A 16,822-nucleotide genomic window follows, 5' to 3' on the forward strand; every position below is an offset into this window, starting at 1 on the left:
CCCTTACCTCCACATGTAGCTCGGGAGCACCCCACCGAGAAGGCAGCGCCAAGCGGGTGATGTGCGCCTCCCCCACACGTAGTGCTTGGCCAGTTGCAGGGTGGAGACCAAGGGATCTTCGTGAGGGATCGGGTGGCAATCGCGATGTCCACCCCCATTGTGCGGGACTGCTCAGCACAAGTGGTGAACAGCTCCGCCGTTAGCAAGCCGCCAGGGCTGCTCTACTTTGGATGGGTGGATGGCACCTGTTGCAGCGGCTCGCAGCGCGCGTGAAGGAGATTGGGCACGTGATGTGGCACGCGGCAGCGCGGAGTTGGAGCGCGGGAGGTGGCTTGTGGTGGCGGAGGAGTGGGGCGCGGGAGATGGCCTGCGGCGGTAGAGAGGCGGTCGGAGGAGGTAGGGTGCGGGACGTGGCCTGCGGTGCTGGAGCGCCGGTGCCGTGTAGAGAGGTTGGGCTCGGGACATGGCCTGCGGCGGTGCGGAAGGGTCGGGGCACGGGACGCGGACGGCGGTGGCAGAGTGGCTACGCGGAGAGGAAAGGGAAAGGAGGAGAGGGAGAGGGCTGACGTGTGGGACTGGTCCTTTGAGGGCAAAACGGTCTTTTTACGTGTTGTGGTGAGGTGGAGACAAAAACGTAAAATCGCAGTGTGCAGCCAACCGTGTCGCATAGAATACCACGTGTGCTACACACAAAATTCCCATTTTCTTTTGGCGTTCTTTTGTTTTTTTCTTTGTTTAAACGTCATTTCTTTAGAAAATTCTGAAAAATGAGAAGTATTAGAAGTTGTTATGGGCCTCCACCTCATCGTGTCGGGCCGCCACAGGCCCAATATTAGGCCCAGATCTGCAACGGACCCCAAAACCTCGACTGCAACCGCATCTCCTCTCCTCTCTTGGCCGCCCTCTCCGTCGCCGCCGGCCTCCTTCAACCGAAGACGGCAGCCAGCCGCCCGCAGTACTCCGCACCTCGCAACGTGCTCTTTCCGTTGGTAAGGGATCCTAACTTGCTTGTGTATTTTTTTTTCTTTCACAAAGACTTGGGTGAAGTAGAGATCTGTGGAGTTAGGGTTGTTCTTCGATGGAATTTTTTCGTTCTTCTAGATTTACTTGTTCTGGTAGATCTGTGACCCGCTATCATCTATTAAATCCAACTTTTCCAAAAAAAAAAAGAGTGAAAAACTAGAGTTCCACTTCCATGTCCAGTGTTAAGTCCGCCCTCTTCACTGACCGTAGGTTCTACCGTAGATCTCGCTTGAGTTCAGAAGGTTCCGAAATTCCGCCATCCTTCTCTGTTGTATGATTCGTTTGGTGAAACTCGGTCTTGGTGCAGAATTCTAGCTGCTTTGAATATGGAGGCGCTGCTTGGGAGCAACAACCATGTGGAGGCGAAGGCAGCTGATTTCGCCCAGCTGCTCGTTGCTGAGGTCGCCTTGGAGGTGCAAAGGTCGCTTGTTGGGCTCGTGGCCGTGGTAAAATGTTTTCCTTCTCCCATACTTCTTTTAGTTAATATTGTGTATTTTGTCTGCACAACAGCTGTGTTACTGTATGGAATGTAACGAGGTTCTTCTGTTGCTGTTTTAAATTTCTCTTGCTGATAGAGGTTCACTTGAGAAATCATTGATGGGTCACGCAGTCACGATGTTTTGTTTCTAGGATTTGTCGCATCTCCGTATTCTGTACTGTTCTCAATGATAGCTTACTGTGATATCGGAGGACTAATTTTGGGGAGTTTATGCAATTGCTGCATTATGGTTACGGTTGATTACCTGGGTGCCTGGCAATCTGGCAGTTGTTTGTTTCCTTTGCCAAAATTATCTTCTGTATGCTCGCGCCATCGCATTTGAGCTGGTACAAGTACAGGCCATGCATGGCAAATTTATCGGTCTGTTGCTTGGGTAGTGTTGCTTGGTTTGAAGGTTACACAGCTTAGAGATGAACCTGTACTCTGTTGATGTGCTCCTCTGTAACTGGTATAACCACTCAGGCATCCTTTCACTTTCAATAAAAGCAGTTCTGAAGGAGGTCTTTGGTCTAAAGTGGCATACTTTTCTTGCTCAACAATAGCCTTGACAATGCCTAGTGGTGTCTTTATTGAGCCAAATGATACAATGTCTTGACATACTTTCTGCATCTGGAGTGGAATTGTGAAAGCTCTACTGCTCTAGCATTTTTTCTTTCCTATTCTGTGTTTTACATCCTGTCAATGCCCATGAAAAACCAGTGGTCTGGTCTTTTTGACGAGCAAGTCAATTATTTAACTGTACTTGTATGCTGTTAACAGACATTAGGTTACCTGCTTTTCTGTTTGTTTACAGACATTTTGTGCTGTTAACAGACGTTTGGCCTAGCTTTTGATATTTGTACCGTCTGTACTTCAATGTCTCGCTGCCTAGTTGTTTCAATGTTCATTTTCAACATATTGTGTGACCTCTACTCAGAAAGTAGAGTGCAATGCATGTTTTGTGAAGATTTTTGTTGAGCCTGAAAGTTATGCAGAATAATTGATTCACTGCAGAGGGAGCTTGATGAAAAAAAGGAAAGCTATTAGAATTGGTGCCTTTACTAACATAATAATTTGGTGACCGTATTGTGCCAAGATGGTTGCCCTTTATGGCTTTGCCATTCTAAAAAAACATTTAGCATTGTTCGTGCACTTAAATTGTATACCTCTAGATAGATAATCTTGTCTGCCCTTTTGGTTTTGTTGTCCAGATGCTGTCACTGCACCACAAGATATTTACATCTGCTGAAGAGAAAGATTTGATTAATAGGTATGCCCCTATGCAGCTTCTCTCTCTCAACCCATTTGACACTGTCAAACGCGTGTTGCATTATTATTTGCCATAGCCATACTTGTTTCTTGTCTCTCGCAAAACTGAGTGTTTCTGTCCTTCCTTTCCCAAGGATTCTGGGTAAAAGCAAAACTGAAACTGCACCTGAGAACAAGGATGATGGTGAGTCTGATGATGATAATGAGGAGGAGGAGGGAGATGATGAGGATGCTGAAAACCAAGAGGAAGATGATGGTGGCGAAGAAGGATCAGATGATGACGGAAACGAGGAGGAGGAGGAGGAGGAGGAGGATCCTGCAGCCAATGGTGAAGGAGGGAGTGATGATGATGACGACGGTGGAGATGATGAAGAAGAGGACGGCGATGATGATGGGGATGATGACAATGAGGAGGAGGAAGAAGAAGAGGAAGAGGAGGAGGAGGAGGATGACGACGATGTCCCCCAACCACCTACCAAGAAGAGAAAATGATCAATGGCTTAGAGCGGGTACCTTGTGTGCAGGAAATGCAGCCTTGTTCGTCACTGCATAGCAGCCTACTGGTTAGTGAGTAGGGGTTTTTAGCTTGCTCGTTGTCACGGACGATTCATAGTCTAGTTTGCAAACAAAAGAGAAACATTTAATTGTGCATGTACTATTAAACCATTCCTTTAATCCTGTATCACAGATTGCTATCAACCCCTCCTGATACTCTGAATGGTTTATAAATCATGTTTGCTTCAATCCTGTACTGCAATCGGCAACGTTTGCTTATATTACTTGAGATTTGAGGCACATATGGTCTTCATGATCGTACTGCCTGTTGCAGTGCAGTTTGAATTTGATGTTCCTTTGCCTGTTTATCCCGGTGCCTCTGATGTGTGATGCCTGTATGCGTGACTGCGGGTACACTGGACAGCAGAATTTGCATTGCAGAGGTGTTGAATCTGCCAAATCATTCCAGGATGAACAGAGAATAGCCTGAGGAATTGGTCCTGACTTTTCGACATCGGTGTAATTTTGTCTAAGATCCTGAACAGCATAGATTCCCTTGTTGGGACTTGTGAGGCCGAGACGAGTTGAGGCTTACCCTAAAATCCCAACTTTGGCCATATGCAAAAAGAAGATTCTCTATCACATCAAACTTACGGTACATGCATGGAGTACTGAATGTAGACGAAATCAAAAACTAATTGTACAATTTGATTGTACTTTGCGAGACGAATCTTTTGAGCCTAATTAGTTAATATTTGGATAATAATTCACAAATACAAACGAAATGCTACAGTATACTACAGTATTCTTCGAAATCAAAAATTAATTGTACAGTTTGATTGTACTTTGCGAGATGAATCTTTTGAGCCTAATTAGTTAATATTTGAATAATAATTCACAAATACAAACGAAACGCTACAGTATACTACAGTATTCTTCGTTCCTAAAGATTTCCTGGCACATCAGGCCTTTGTTACATTATCTTCGGGTAGAACCTGTTTCTTTCACTACGTGAATCACGGAAATTGATCAGACTCGGTTCGGGTAGGCTTTGGCATGGAGCCATCGAAAGCTGTGAAACATCTGTAGTTCTATGCGCACCTTTTTATTTTTTTATTTTATGAAAAGTTATATATGACCATCGTCGTCGTCGTTGGGAAAACCAAATTACCTTTGTTAAAAGCCACACTGCGTTGTTCTTCAAAAAAAAAAGCCACACTGCGCATTTAAACAGTTTCAAGGAACTGCACTTCCATTTGACGTTTTGAGAAAAAGAAGAAAAATAGCATTTTTAAGCAAAGACTATTCTAATAAATGTCAAGAAAAAAATTGTTTGAGATTAACCAACATCATCAACATATATCTCTTAGAATCTTTAAATTTTCCGATGCTTCAATGTTCCGCAGGGGCTGATGACTTATGACGATATACTCGGTTACACGAAGGCTAGAGGAGAAATTATGGGATCAAAACATGGTTGGAATCTGGAACTAGAAGGCACGAAGAAAACGGAAACCACGCACACGACGGGGTTCATCAACTCGAGGAGCAAAGCATATGCCATAGATGCTGTATAGCTGACACACTGCTCTCCACCCTGCAAAACTACGGCCTTCGTCCCCAACTCTAGCCGGTTTAGAGCCATTTGAAGAGGATGCCACCATGAGTGGCAAAGAAGGGGGCGAACACGAGGGACTCGACCGCCATGAGCTTGATAAGGATGTTCAGAGAGGGGCCAGACGTGTCCTTGAGAGGATCTCCAATGGTGTCACCAATGACAGCCGCCTTGTGAGGGTCAGAACCTTTCGGGCCAAGGGTCCTGGCATGCTCTGAAACTCCAGCCTGAACAAACCAAAGATCAAAATGTTTTTGGATTTTAGTAGAGGCATTTCTCAATACCTTTTTACAGTAGGTAATATGCAGATTCAGACGGAAGCAATGGTTGGTAAATTCTGTGTAATTTTACCTCAATGTACTTCTTGGCATTGTCCCAGGCACCACCAGTGTTGGATGCAGAGATGGCAATCTGAAAAAAATGAAACGGATTAAGGAAAAAACTTGAATGCAACTATCATGCCAAAATTTGAGAAGAACTCTCACCAACCTGAACACCAGAGACGAGAGCACCAGCAAGGACTCCAGAGAGGGTCTCAACCCCAAACAAAATCCCAACGATCAATGGGGTGAGCATAACAAGAGCACCCGGGGGAATCATCTCCTTGATGGATGCATCAGTGGAGATCTTCACACAGGTTGCATAATCCGGCTTTGTGGTGCCCTCCATGAGCCCCGGGATGGTGTTGAACTGCCGGCGGACTTCCTCCACCATCTTGAGTGCAGCACTGCCTACACTCTTCATGGTCATTGCTGAGAACCAGTATGGGAGCATAGCACCAACAATAAGTCCAATGAATACTTTAGGAGACAGAACATCAACAGTGGAGATAGCAGCCCGGCTCACAAAGGCACCGAAGAGTGCAAGTGACACCAAGGCTGCAGAGCCAATGGCAAAACCCTGCAAATACAAAACCATAAGATAATTTTTCTAGGATAAACTAATCACACTGAAGGTGGTACAAAAATGATCTAAAAAGAAAAGGTGCACTTTCTAGGGGGTGTCCAATCTCTTTGACCAAACCACGAGTAAAATATGAACTATGTATGGCCCTAACCAAATTTGTAAATGAAAACAACAAGAGAACTGATTTTTTTTAAACTTGCCAGACAATCAGAACTGTTATACAACAAGGGCAGGCACATGTCTACCTTTCCAATTGCAGCAGTGGTGTTTCCTGCAGCATCTAGAGCATCGGTCCTCTCACGAATTCTATGGCTCATGCCAGCCATTTCAGCTATTCCTCCAGCGTTATCACTGATAGGGCCATATGCATCAATAGCAAGACCTGTGGCAATGGTGCTCAGCATTCCAAGAGCAGCCACAGCGACGCCATACATGGCGGCAAGGCTGAAGCTGAGGAAGATACTAAAAGCAATAGCAAAAATAGGTATAATGACTGATTTGTATCCCAAAGCAAGCCCAAAAATGACATTGGTGGCAGCTCCAGTTCTGCAGGAATCAGCAACATCTTGTACAGGGCTGAAATGGAAAACAACAAAGATGTCATATGTTGGAAGCAGAGAATGAAGGCTACCTCCATACTCACTGACAAGAAAAAATCGCTGATACCTGTAGGCATTGCTTGTGTAGTACTCAGTGACAAAACCAATGACTAGGCCAGCCCAGAGACCAACCGCCACACACAAAAACAATTGCCTGATAAATTTCAATAAGAATGAGACTGAAATACACAGTTGCTGTGTAACAAAATCAACAATTAGCCACCCAAATACTAACTGTCACACATAAGAACAGCTGCCTGATAAATTTAAAGTATACTGAGATTGTAATATGAAGTTTATATTAAACAAAATTTCAATGGCCAATCCAAAATTGCTTACCAGCTTTGCACTGTCTTCTGGACTCCAAAATTAAAAATGGTGAAGGTGTACGGGAGGCCTAGCCAACTGATGAGTGCAATGCCAATAGTCATCACAACAGTGGAAATTATAAGTTGTTTCTTCAGAGCAGGCTCTATTTCATTCACAGCCTTTATCTCAAAGAAATCAGTTGCAAACAGTGTTGTTATGAGACATGCTATAATACCCACAGAGCTGACAAGAAGAGGGTACACCATAGGAGTAAATTCATGGTTGATTCCAAAAGATGAGATTGAGGCCACAACAAGAGCAGCACATGATGATTCAGCATATGAGCCAAAGAGATCCGATCCCATCCCAGCAATATCTCCAACATTATCACCAACATTGTCCGCAATGACCTGCATGTATAACAAGGGATCATCCTTACAAGGCTACACCACGGTTCAGACGCCAACCTATTCCCATAGCAAGCAAAATGCAGTGCTATATGCTATAACCAAAAGCAAGTACGAACACTAAGCAATTGAAGTGTAACAAGATAGCACTTAACAATTGGAACTTTTCAGAACTTGTGAAAAAATTCTTACAGCTGGGTTTCTTGGATCATCCTCAGGAATGTTCCTTTCAACCTTCCCGACAAGGTCAGCACCAACATCAGCAGCCTTAGTATAAATACCACCACCAACGCGGCCAAAAAGAGCCATAGAAGAACCACCAAGGCCATAGCCGGTAATAGCCTCAAAAAGACCTTCCCAGTCATCACCATAATAGATCCCAAACAAATTGATAGCAATGTAAAGAACCAAAAGACCGCTGGCAGCAAGCAGGAAGCCCATAACAGCACCAGATCGGAAGGCAGTAATAAATGCTTTCCCAACACCCTTTCTGGCCTCTAAAGTTGTCCTGGCATTTGCATAAGTTGCAATCTTCATTCCAAGAAAGCCAGACACCAGTGAGGTGACTGCACCAAGCACAAAAGCAATAGTACTGAAGATGGCATTCGCAAGAGCAGGCTTGCAAATCTTGTCCTTGCTGTAGTGGCAAGGCTGACTCTTTGTGCTGAATCCCTCAACGGACCCAAGGAAGAGGAATATAAGTATTGCAAAGATGCCCATGAATAATCCAACGTACTTGTACTCAGTGAAAAGGAAAGATGTTGCTCCTGTTCATAACAAAGTAAGAAACAGGATGGCAAGTGATTATAGCAGTTGCAGACAATGTATTCATGCTTTCTAAATAAAAACTTGAAATGAGTAAAGAATGTCACAACAACAATATCGACTCTGAACTACCAATAAATATGAGTGTGATGCTATTATACAACAAACACCTCTAAATAATGAAAGTTTTGAGGATTTGCCATCATGTTCTGTGCTTGAGGATTGCCACTCAATCACCACATGACAGTGACACAATGGAGTGCAAAATCCCGGAATGACCTCAACTTCTATGTGCACGAATATATTCACTCAATGAGGAAGATAGAAGTTATTCAAAACAGTTCTACCATGCTGACACGGTTATGAACATACACCATATTTCTCTATTATTAACACACAGATGCGCAAATTTTCATCACAGTCCTTGCACTTGACTTTGGAGTGTGAATAAGTTGATGAATTTACATACTTTAGTTAGCCATCCTGACAAAAAAAAATATTCGAATTAAGATTCTGGCGATAGCTTAGCTACTACCAGTTTTCCACTTCTATGTTGTCACGGTCAACAACAGCACAAGGAAATGGGTCAGCATCAAACCAACTGGAACAAAGAACTACAGACAAATGGTAAACAGTGACAGCAGCCTGAAGGACAAATTAATCTGGTACTAATTTAAATGAAAACCACGGCGTCCAATGGAAACTTATCCATCAAACCTATCTGGAAAATACAACATGACACAGCCAATTGGCGCTGCAATGGGAACCAACCAAATCTAATCCACCAATCTTTACAAAATGTGTGTCAATACACAGCCTACTAAAGGACCTCTAAACAAATTAGGCAGTTATTGGTGAAAGCCAAAATAGCTACAGTAAGTTTCACTGCAATAGCAACAGAAACAGCATGGCTTGTCTCTGGCTCATCGTGGCATCGTGTAAGCAGTAAACCGCAAGCAATCACCTTCACGGAAAACGTCACAATTAACCTATACAATATCTAGCCTACATATCATCAGAGATGATTATGGAATATCATCGAGTCCTTAATTCAGAAAAATAGCTAATGCTTGTTTCTAGTTATATAAAGAGACTATCCGACAAACACTACTGCGACCACACCAACAAATAGCTTTGAAATGGTACAAGAACCCACTAGAAGCCAAGCTACATCGTTTGCCAGCATCAGCTGACTGCAACAGTTCTTTCCCTTTTTTTAGGAGGATGCCTAAGAGTTACATGAGGAGCCAAGGTACAACAGTACTTCCCAGCACATGTGCATCATGCAAGGATTGCAATGATTTATGAAATCACCAAAGGCAGCGGGATGTGGTTCCCACAAGATGGAGTCTGGACAGACTACAGTTAATATCAGCTGCAGTGAAGATTTGAGTAGTGAGGACCACGTGCAGCAAGAACTTATCTCTTTATCTGTAACCCCACTTGTGGGCTTACTTCAGAGACTCAGACTGCAAGAACTTATCCCTTCATCTCTTACCCTACAGGCAGCTTCTGACCAATTGGACTATTATATTATAACCACCAATTTTGACCAAGAGCTCACACATTCCCAAAAGATACGTCCAAAGAAGGTATCTGGTTGGACTAGAATTAGCTGGGCTTCAGAGAGCTTAATTAACGACACTTAGAACACATTAAACTAATGCTTAGTATAATCTCTGCTGCATAAAGTAGCAACAACAAATAGTTTAATGCCTTGCCTAGATCCAAATAGCCGGGAGCACTAGTTTACTCACCCATACATGAAGCCACAAACAAATAGTTTAATCACCCATACATGAAGCCACAAACAATTAACTTCTGAGAGGAATGTGAAAAGAGCACCGCCTTTACTTGTCACGTGCAAGGCGAGCAATCTCCTAACCACCTCCATGAAAGCTAGTCGATTAGAAGTCTCCTTTCGAGCTCAAACTGACTTGCATACGAGCGACGTTCTCATGCCACCAACAAAACCCAAAATCGCAATCAACGCTTCTTTGCCCCCTTCAAGTAATCACACAGCAAGCAAGTAAAAATCAAAGTCGGTTCCATAAACAGTGCGGTTGGGAGATCATTGCTCAGAACGGAATAGAATTCTCACGATTTCTACTTGAACAGACGGGATTTCTCGTAATCCTTTTCTCACGATTTGTATTTGAAAACCGGAAGGAAACGAAATCAAATCCACCCTACGAGGAGCATCAATTCGCGCCTAAGCCAATAGGCAAACCAGGTACGATTCTGATCATTTCCAACAGAATCCAACTAAAAAAAATGCTAAGGTCCTAATCCAAGCATCCAGAAAAAAACCCGCGCTTCCAAGTTGCAAACCTAAACAGAGAAGTAAAAGGGCAAACCCACGCGGGTGTATATGCACTCACAGAACCAGCCACGTGATCCCTCCCTCACCTTCGGAGATGGCGCTCTGGATCTCGGCGCACTTGACGACGACGTTGTGGTCGTTGAGCCCCTCCTCCTCCTCGATGAGGTAGTCGCTGGGGCCGGTCTTCGCGGCTCCCCCGTCGGCGCGGCCGCGCTCGGGGGTAAGCCGCACCTTGGAGACCAGCACCCACTGCAGCACCGCGAACGCGATGCCCACGGCCGCAGCGACCGGGATGACGACCTGCGTCGCCAGCTCCGGCAGGATCGCCGCCATCGCCGGAAGCTGCTCCGACCGCGCTAGGGTTCCTTTTCTCGAAGGCTTTGGCCCCTCCGCAAACCGGAGAGAAACGAGAGTGGTATGGGGAGGGAGGAGAGGCGAGCAGAGTCGCGGCCGGGCCTTATAAGGAAGGGAAAACGAGCGGGCGGAGCAGAGCAGCGAGGTGTGTGTGTGACTTGTGAGGCGAGTGACTGCTAGGTGGGAGAAGGGTATTCTCGGGCTTTCAGTTTCTCAAATTTTTTTATAGGGAAAGTCTCAAAACACTTTTGGGGGAAATTTCTCAAGTTATCATGAAATACGATGGGTTCTTTTATGTTTATTCGGTTTAACAAATTATAAAATCTAAAATAGTATTTTAGCCGACTTCAACCCTTGATTTCATTTAGGTTCGAAGGAAGGTCTTTCTCTAGCAGTGGCAACCGACATGGAAGCAGGTGACAAAGCAGGCGCCAGCTAGAACAGCGTAAGGGGGTGTTTGGGAGGAGGGGGCTAAACTTTAGCCCTATCACATCGGATGTTCGATACTAATTAGAAGGATTAAATATAAACTTATTACAAAACTAATTGCAGAACCTCTAGGCTAAATCGCGAGACGAATCTATTAAACTTAATTAATCCATCATTAGTGAATGGTTACTGTAGCACCACATTATCAAATTATGGACTAATTAGGCTTAATAGATTCGTCTCGCGATTTAACCTAGGGATTGTGTAATTAATTTTATAATTAGTCCAAGTTTAATACTCCTAAATTTTAGCCTCCTCCTTCCAAACACCCCCTCAGTCACGAGAGGAGGGCCGCCAAATAGGCGATGCAGCGCAATAGCGGCGCTAGGCATCGAGATTCGAGAAGCGCACAAACCCAATGCCGTGTCAAGAATGTGGTTAAGAAGCACAAAAGTGAAATGTTGAATGAAGCATTGCGGTACCGTGGAGCCGCGGCAGGAGAAAAACGATACGAACCCGACGTATTCTTGATGTGTAGAAGAAGACATGTGAAAAAACGAAACCTTTGATGGTACTATGAATCGACATATTCTTGGTTGTCGCATTAGAACCGCACCTCGCAGTCCAACGTTCCAAATACAAAATCACAATTCAGCAAAAATCCGAATAGGCTCGTGTGAATGATCTTTTAAAGAATCTCCTTCGCCGCCGTTGACAGCTAGTAGCTCGTGATCTCACTGCACGCCAGCTCCATTAAAACGGGCATTAAAGAAAAAGACGCTGACGTACCAAAAGGGCAAAAGCCGGTTGTATCGGGGGGTGGCGGGTGGCGTGCCGCCGCTCACCTCTTCCGATCCTTTTTCCCGGGCGAACGTACGTACGCGGCACAAACAGCCATGGTCGTCCTGTCTGTCTGCCTCGCTCCCCCAACAACTCCCTAACGACGTAGCCACGTAGACACGTAGGGTTACGATGGCGCGGCGTCTCCACAGCGTCCCCGAATCGACGAGCTGGGTGAGGCAGCCCCCTGTTCCAGCCTCGCCGGACTTACCGTGCGCCCGGGCGGCTCGCTGCCGGCCGCCGGCGGCGTCGGCTATGCTCTTCCAGCTCCTGCCACACGAGGCAACGCCGCTGCATCCTGATATAAGAGTGTTTGATTCAAATTACGAATTAATTAAATTTAAAAGATTCGTTTCGCGAATTAACATTTATTTATACAATTATTTTTTAATTAATTTATATTTAATACTCTAAATATTTAATGTGACAGGGACTAAACTTTAATCTAGAACCAAACACCCTTAAACAAACAAGCACGTGACGTAGTAATGAAATGGTGGTGAGATAGCAATCGCCCAGGCCAAGCGTCAATTCGTTACGTAACATTGAAATCAAAGAGAAAGGAAGCGAAATTAGGAGCGGAGATTATTGCACTGATATATCCTTAGATCCGATCTGTTTCGGATTATATAATCTAGATTAAGGGTTATGGGTACTATGGTAAAAAAATATTTTAGGATCGTCATGGGATTACAAATAATCTCAAATAAATAAGTAGATTATTTCAAATTATTTGTGATTCCAAGATTATCTTTTACCCTATTACCCTTTGATCACAATCCAACTTATATAATCTAGGAGGAAACAAACATGACTTAAGGCAGCATCACTTCTGCGAGTTGTCCGGTTTGTTCCAATACGCGGCTCACATGGGTCTGTTTGAAACAGAAAATAAAAGTACCAACTAAAGATACTAGGCAAGTACATTGGTGTCGTCTAATAGGCGGTCTCATGCATTGACACGTAATCTTGAGACGATTTAACAGGCAACTTGTACAGTGGGTTGTCCTATAAGTTGTCTGGTAGTGGATGTAATTCCTTAATTTGTGCATAAGAAAAATAAAATATTATGAGTTGCATGGTAACAATAACTCGTACAATGGTTGTTAAGTTGTCTCGTAGTCCTACAATTTAGCTCATGAGGTGGTTGTTTCGCGAAGCACCTCTTTCTCTCTCCTCCACATCATCAAAAATTCTACGTGGTACTGCATGAGACGACCTATGAGACCGCTGACGTGTAGCAATGTACTTGCACTTAGTTAGAACTTGGAAGTTACTAATTACTTTACTTTGTACCGGTGCTGCTAGCTTTACCTACCTTTTGGTGTTCATGTCATGTTTCATGTTTGGAACTTGGAGTACCAGTTTCCGCATCATGGGAGTTTCCGTATTAGGCACTACTTGTGCTAAGACGCTTTTCTCTTTGTGCTTCACAAGCATCGTGTTAGTTTCAGTTCTTGAAAAAGGAATAAGTATTTTTTTTATATTTCTTTTGAAAGGTGATGCTCTCATTCCTTCGATGGAGAGAAGTCCAGATCCAAATCTTCAGCATTTTTAGTTAAAACTCCAGTGTGCTTGCTTTTTTACAGAAAATCTAAAGGAAGGGTATTCTCTTCCGCCCTAAGCATATAATTTAAAGGACAAACATTTATTTGCATGACGAAGATTCATGATGCATATATGTTCTAAAAAAGTTCCTAATGGACGAGTCCATTTTTACTTCAGAACGTTTGTCGTCCGATGACTCCAGTCCGACTGCAATCCCAGCAAGGCAGTGGGTCCTGCAAGCATACTTTGTAAAATCAAAAACTCAGTTGTACATGCTGGTCGGACGTGAAGCGATTTTCAAATCAAATGGTTTAACACTGTCTTCTTTTCTTGAAAAAAAAAGTTACTCCTTATGTCCCAAATTATAAGTCGTTTTGGCTTTCTAGATTTATAGCTTTTGCTATGCATCTAGACATAACATATATCTATGCATAGCAAATTTTATGAATCTAGAAAAGCCAAAACAATCTATAATATGAGACGGAAGGAGTAATATGTATATCATCTCCACGTCAGGTTGGTAGGTTGGAGTCTCTTGAGGTGTGTTTGGTTTGGGGGTCGAATTGGGTTGAAACGGGTTCAACCCCCATCGACCTGTGTTTGGTTGGAAATGTAGTGGGTTAGGTTCGACCCCATAGGGAATATACCCCATAGATGCGGTTGGAACGGTCCATCCAAAATAAGTGGACCACCCCGACCCACATCAACACCGTCTGTCTCCGTTCTCCCGTGAGGCAGCGGTAGTAGGCGGGGCAGGGGTGGGGGCGGCCTCCAGTCGTGTGGCGGCGTGCGGCCGAGACGGTGACGCGAGGCAGAGGACCGCGCTGGGGAGAGGGGAGAAGGGAGGGGCGGCTAGCGCCGGGGAGAAGGGAGGGGCGGCTAGCGCCGGGGAGAAGGGAGGGGTGGCCGATGCTGGGAGGGGCAGCCGGCGACGAGGAGAAGGGAGCGGAGGGGCAGCCGGCGCCGGGAGCTCCGCCGCCAGCCTGAGAGCTGCCGGTATGGCCCGAGAGCTGCTCCGGCTGGGAGAAGGTGGGGTAAAAGAAAAAAAGGAAAATGTTAGGTGGATGACACGTGAGATCTAATGGATGACACGTGGGTCCACCAATAAATGTGGCTAACGGTGTTAAAATGGCATCCATCCCAACTTTCTCAACCCCTCCAATAAAAAGATTAGATCCAATCCATCACTCTCATCCAAACACGAGATAGGTCAAATCTAACCTAAAAAAGTGGGTCGGCTCCCACACAACTCACGTCGTTCCAAAACTAAACATAATGCTTGGTGTTTACAAGTTGTGCATCAGACTGCACGGCACGCCGAGCTCTGCACGTGTAAAATTAGTTCTCGACAGAGGAGATTCGTCAGCACTGGATCATGCCCTGTTCACCTTATTGGGAAAGAAAACCTGATGTGATATCGACACTTCGTGGTTCATATGAAAGATCATTGTCGTGCATCCTATAGCTACCTGCTAGCTCCACGTTTAGTTTCACGGTTTAAAGTTTAGTTCCTATCGTATCGAATGTTTAAATACTAATTATAAGTATTAAACATAAACTAATTATAAAACTAATTGCACAAATGGAAGTTAATTCGCAAGATGAATCTATTAAGCCTAATTAATCCATAATTAACAAATATTTGTTATAGCATCACATTGTCAAATCATGGATTAATCAGGCTTAATAGATTCGTCTCGCGAATTAGCTTCCATCTGTGTAATTAGTTTTATAATTAGCTCATATTTTTTATTCTAATTAGCATCCGAAGATTCGATACGACAATAATTAAATGTTAGCCCTTTATCGTCACTGGAACACGAGAGATAGATCAATTTCCCCATGATTCTGGAAAAACAAATCTCGTAATCCAAATGTGAAGCCGTGAAGGTGACATGATCTTGTAAATGAATTCATGACAGGACCAAATGAACAAAACCACTCCGTACATGACAACCCACGCACAAGAATCTTTGCTGGAACCACCAATCTGTCACCAAGCAACTTCCATTGAACACTTTAATTTCGTTGTCACTGTCACGCCCGTGTAAGTCCATTTTTTCTTTAGCAAGAAAGGGAATCGGTAATGATTCAATCCGGCCATCCGAGGGCAGTGAAAATATCGGACGTATCCCATACAAAAAAATATAGATGCATCTCCACCAGTCGTTTGATCTTCCGGGTATTCTTATCCTTCACTCTCTCTCCTATAATCATTCTTTCCTCGATTCCCTTGCTCATCCAGCTCGTCCATGACATAGATGATGGTGAGGCTGCAGTGGTCGCACCCCACAGATTCCTTAGCAGTGCGTCTTTGGAGGCTAGAGCTCCTGTTGCGTGCCCACCGCTGACCTATGCAAGCTCCTCATGTTCGCACCGGGAGAGATTTGAAGCCATGATTGCCGAACGCTGAGCTGCGGCCGCCATGCCGCTCCCTCCAGTGCCAGTGGCCGAGCCGCATGCTTACCCCTACTCCCGTGCCTGCCGAGCAGGTCAAGGGGAAGGGAAATTATAACTCCACGAGAGCTTTCGATCTGCTGTGCTCTAGGAGGAAGAAGACTCCATGCTGAGAGGCATCGAAATTTTATGATGTTGCTGTTGGTATTTTGAGATGTTAGGAGTTTTGGTTGAGGTTGAACTAGATGATTTTTTATGTTGCAAGATTAATTTTGAAATGTCCAGTTCTATTCGATTTTCCGATGTATTGTGTGATTTGAGATGTTAGCATTAGTGTTTGCTAATGTGTAGAAATCAAATTGAAATGTTACAACCTTTTTACTTATATCGGAATAAATTGGAATAAGTGATATGTTGCATTGGCCTTTTCTTAATGTTGCAGAAGGTATTCTGACGTGTTTCAGTAGATTTTATTTTTGCAAAGTTGAGATTCCAAAAAATAGGGGAGGATATGTTGTGTGAAACATCTCTATTTGTTGCGGTGGGAATTTAATTTTTTAGGATTGTATGGTAGTGATTATTTTGAATGTTACAAAAACTAAGTTTCAATGTTGTAGATGTTATTTCCGTATGTTGCAACCGACCGTCCGATGGGAACTCTCTCAGTGGACATCCGGGTGTCAACGCCGAAAAGGAATTACTCGACAGAATATCAGAGACCTTCAAAGGCGATTTCGCAACAAACCCATCAACTTCATTTTTTATGCTGCGAAATGTAAGTACTAAGCACACTGCAAGCCTGAAAGAATCAGCTAACAGCACACCTGAACTGGCCACGTTTTAATTTTTTTTCCTTCTCCTGTCACAACTGAGTGGGCTTCTCTTTTGCCCTATATATTCTGACCTTGCCAAAGAACATATTCCAACATTAAAAGGTACATATTCCTACTAGATGAACCTTTTTTAAAATGCGCAAATTCCATCCGCATGGGTGGGTAGCTTGCATGGAACGCTACCAAAGAACACAGTATCTTTGTTTGGACCATCATCAATAACAAGAACACT

At 44.1% G+C, this 16,822-nt stretch overlaps 2 protein-coding genes and 1 long non-coding RNA gene across 4 annotated transcripts; 2 read left to right on the forward strand and 1 right to left on the reverse strand.

The window, feature by feature from the left end:
* The first annotated feature begins 827 nt into the window (after nucleotides 1-827).
* Nucleotides 828-3,517, forward strand: LOC101780164 (glutamic acid-rich protein). Its single transcript, XM_004951601.3, has 4 exons — nucleotides 828-989; nucleotides 1,331-1,469; nucleotides 2,713-2,771; nucleotides 2,905-3,517. The coding sequence occupies exons 2-4, from the start codon at nucleotides 1,350-1,352 to the stop codon at nucleotides 3,260-3,262; spliced, it is 537 nt and encodes a 178-aa protein (XP_004951658.1). The 5' UTR covers nucleotides 828-989; nucleotides 1,331-1,349; the 3' UTR covers nucleotides 3,263-3,517.
* A 1,063-nt stretch (nucleotides 3,518-4,580) lies between these two features.
* LOC101780838 (pyrophosphate-energized vacuolar membrane proton pump) lies at nucleotides 4,581-10,711 on the reverse strand. Of its 2 annotated transcripts, none has more exons than XM_004951605.3 (8): nucleotides 10,276-10,711; nucleotides 7,294-7,868; nucleotides 6,725-7,104; nucleotides 6,453-6,539; nucleotides 6,032-6,362; nucleotides 5,370-5,780; nucleotides 5,232-5,291; nucleotides 4,581-5,107 (listed from the first exon to the last, which is right to left on the reverse strand). In XM_004951605.3, the coding sequence occupies exons 1-8, from the start codon at nucleotides 10,520-10,522 to the stop codon at nucleotides 4,901-4,903; spliced, it is 2,298 nt and encodes a 765-aa protein (XP_004951662.1). In that variant the 5' UTR covers nucleotides 10,523-10,711; the 3' UTR covers nucleotides 4,581-4,900. The 2 variants fall into 2 exon arrangements, with proteins under 2 accessions (XP_004951662.1, XP_012703369.1); XM_012847915.3 differs by lacking the exon at nucleotides 10,276-10,711 and adding an exon at nucleotides 9,624-9,845.
* Nucleotides 10,712-15,469: 4,758 nt separating this feature from the next.
* Nucleotides 15,470-16,175, forward strand: LOC111255810. The gene is made up of 2 exons (XR_002675800.1): nucleotides 15,470-15,542; nucleotides 15,622-16,175. It is a non-coding gene; the product is annotated as an uncharacterized LOC111255810 (long non-coding RNA).
* The last annotated feature ends 647 nt before the right edge of the window (nucleotides 16,176-16,822 follow it).

This window comes from Setaria italica, chromosome I (genome assembly GCF_000263155.2).
Source record: "Setaria italica strain Yugu1 chromosome I, Setaria_italica_v2.0, whole genome shotgun sequence".
Classification (NCBI taxonomy): domain Eukaryota; kingdom Viridiplantae; phylum Streptophyta; class Magnoliopsida; order Poales; family Poaceae; genus Setaria; species Setaria italica.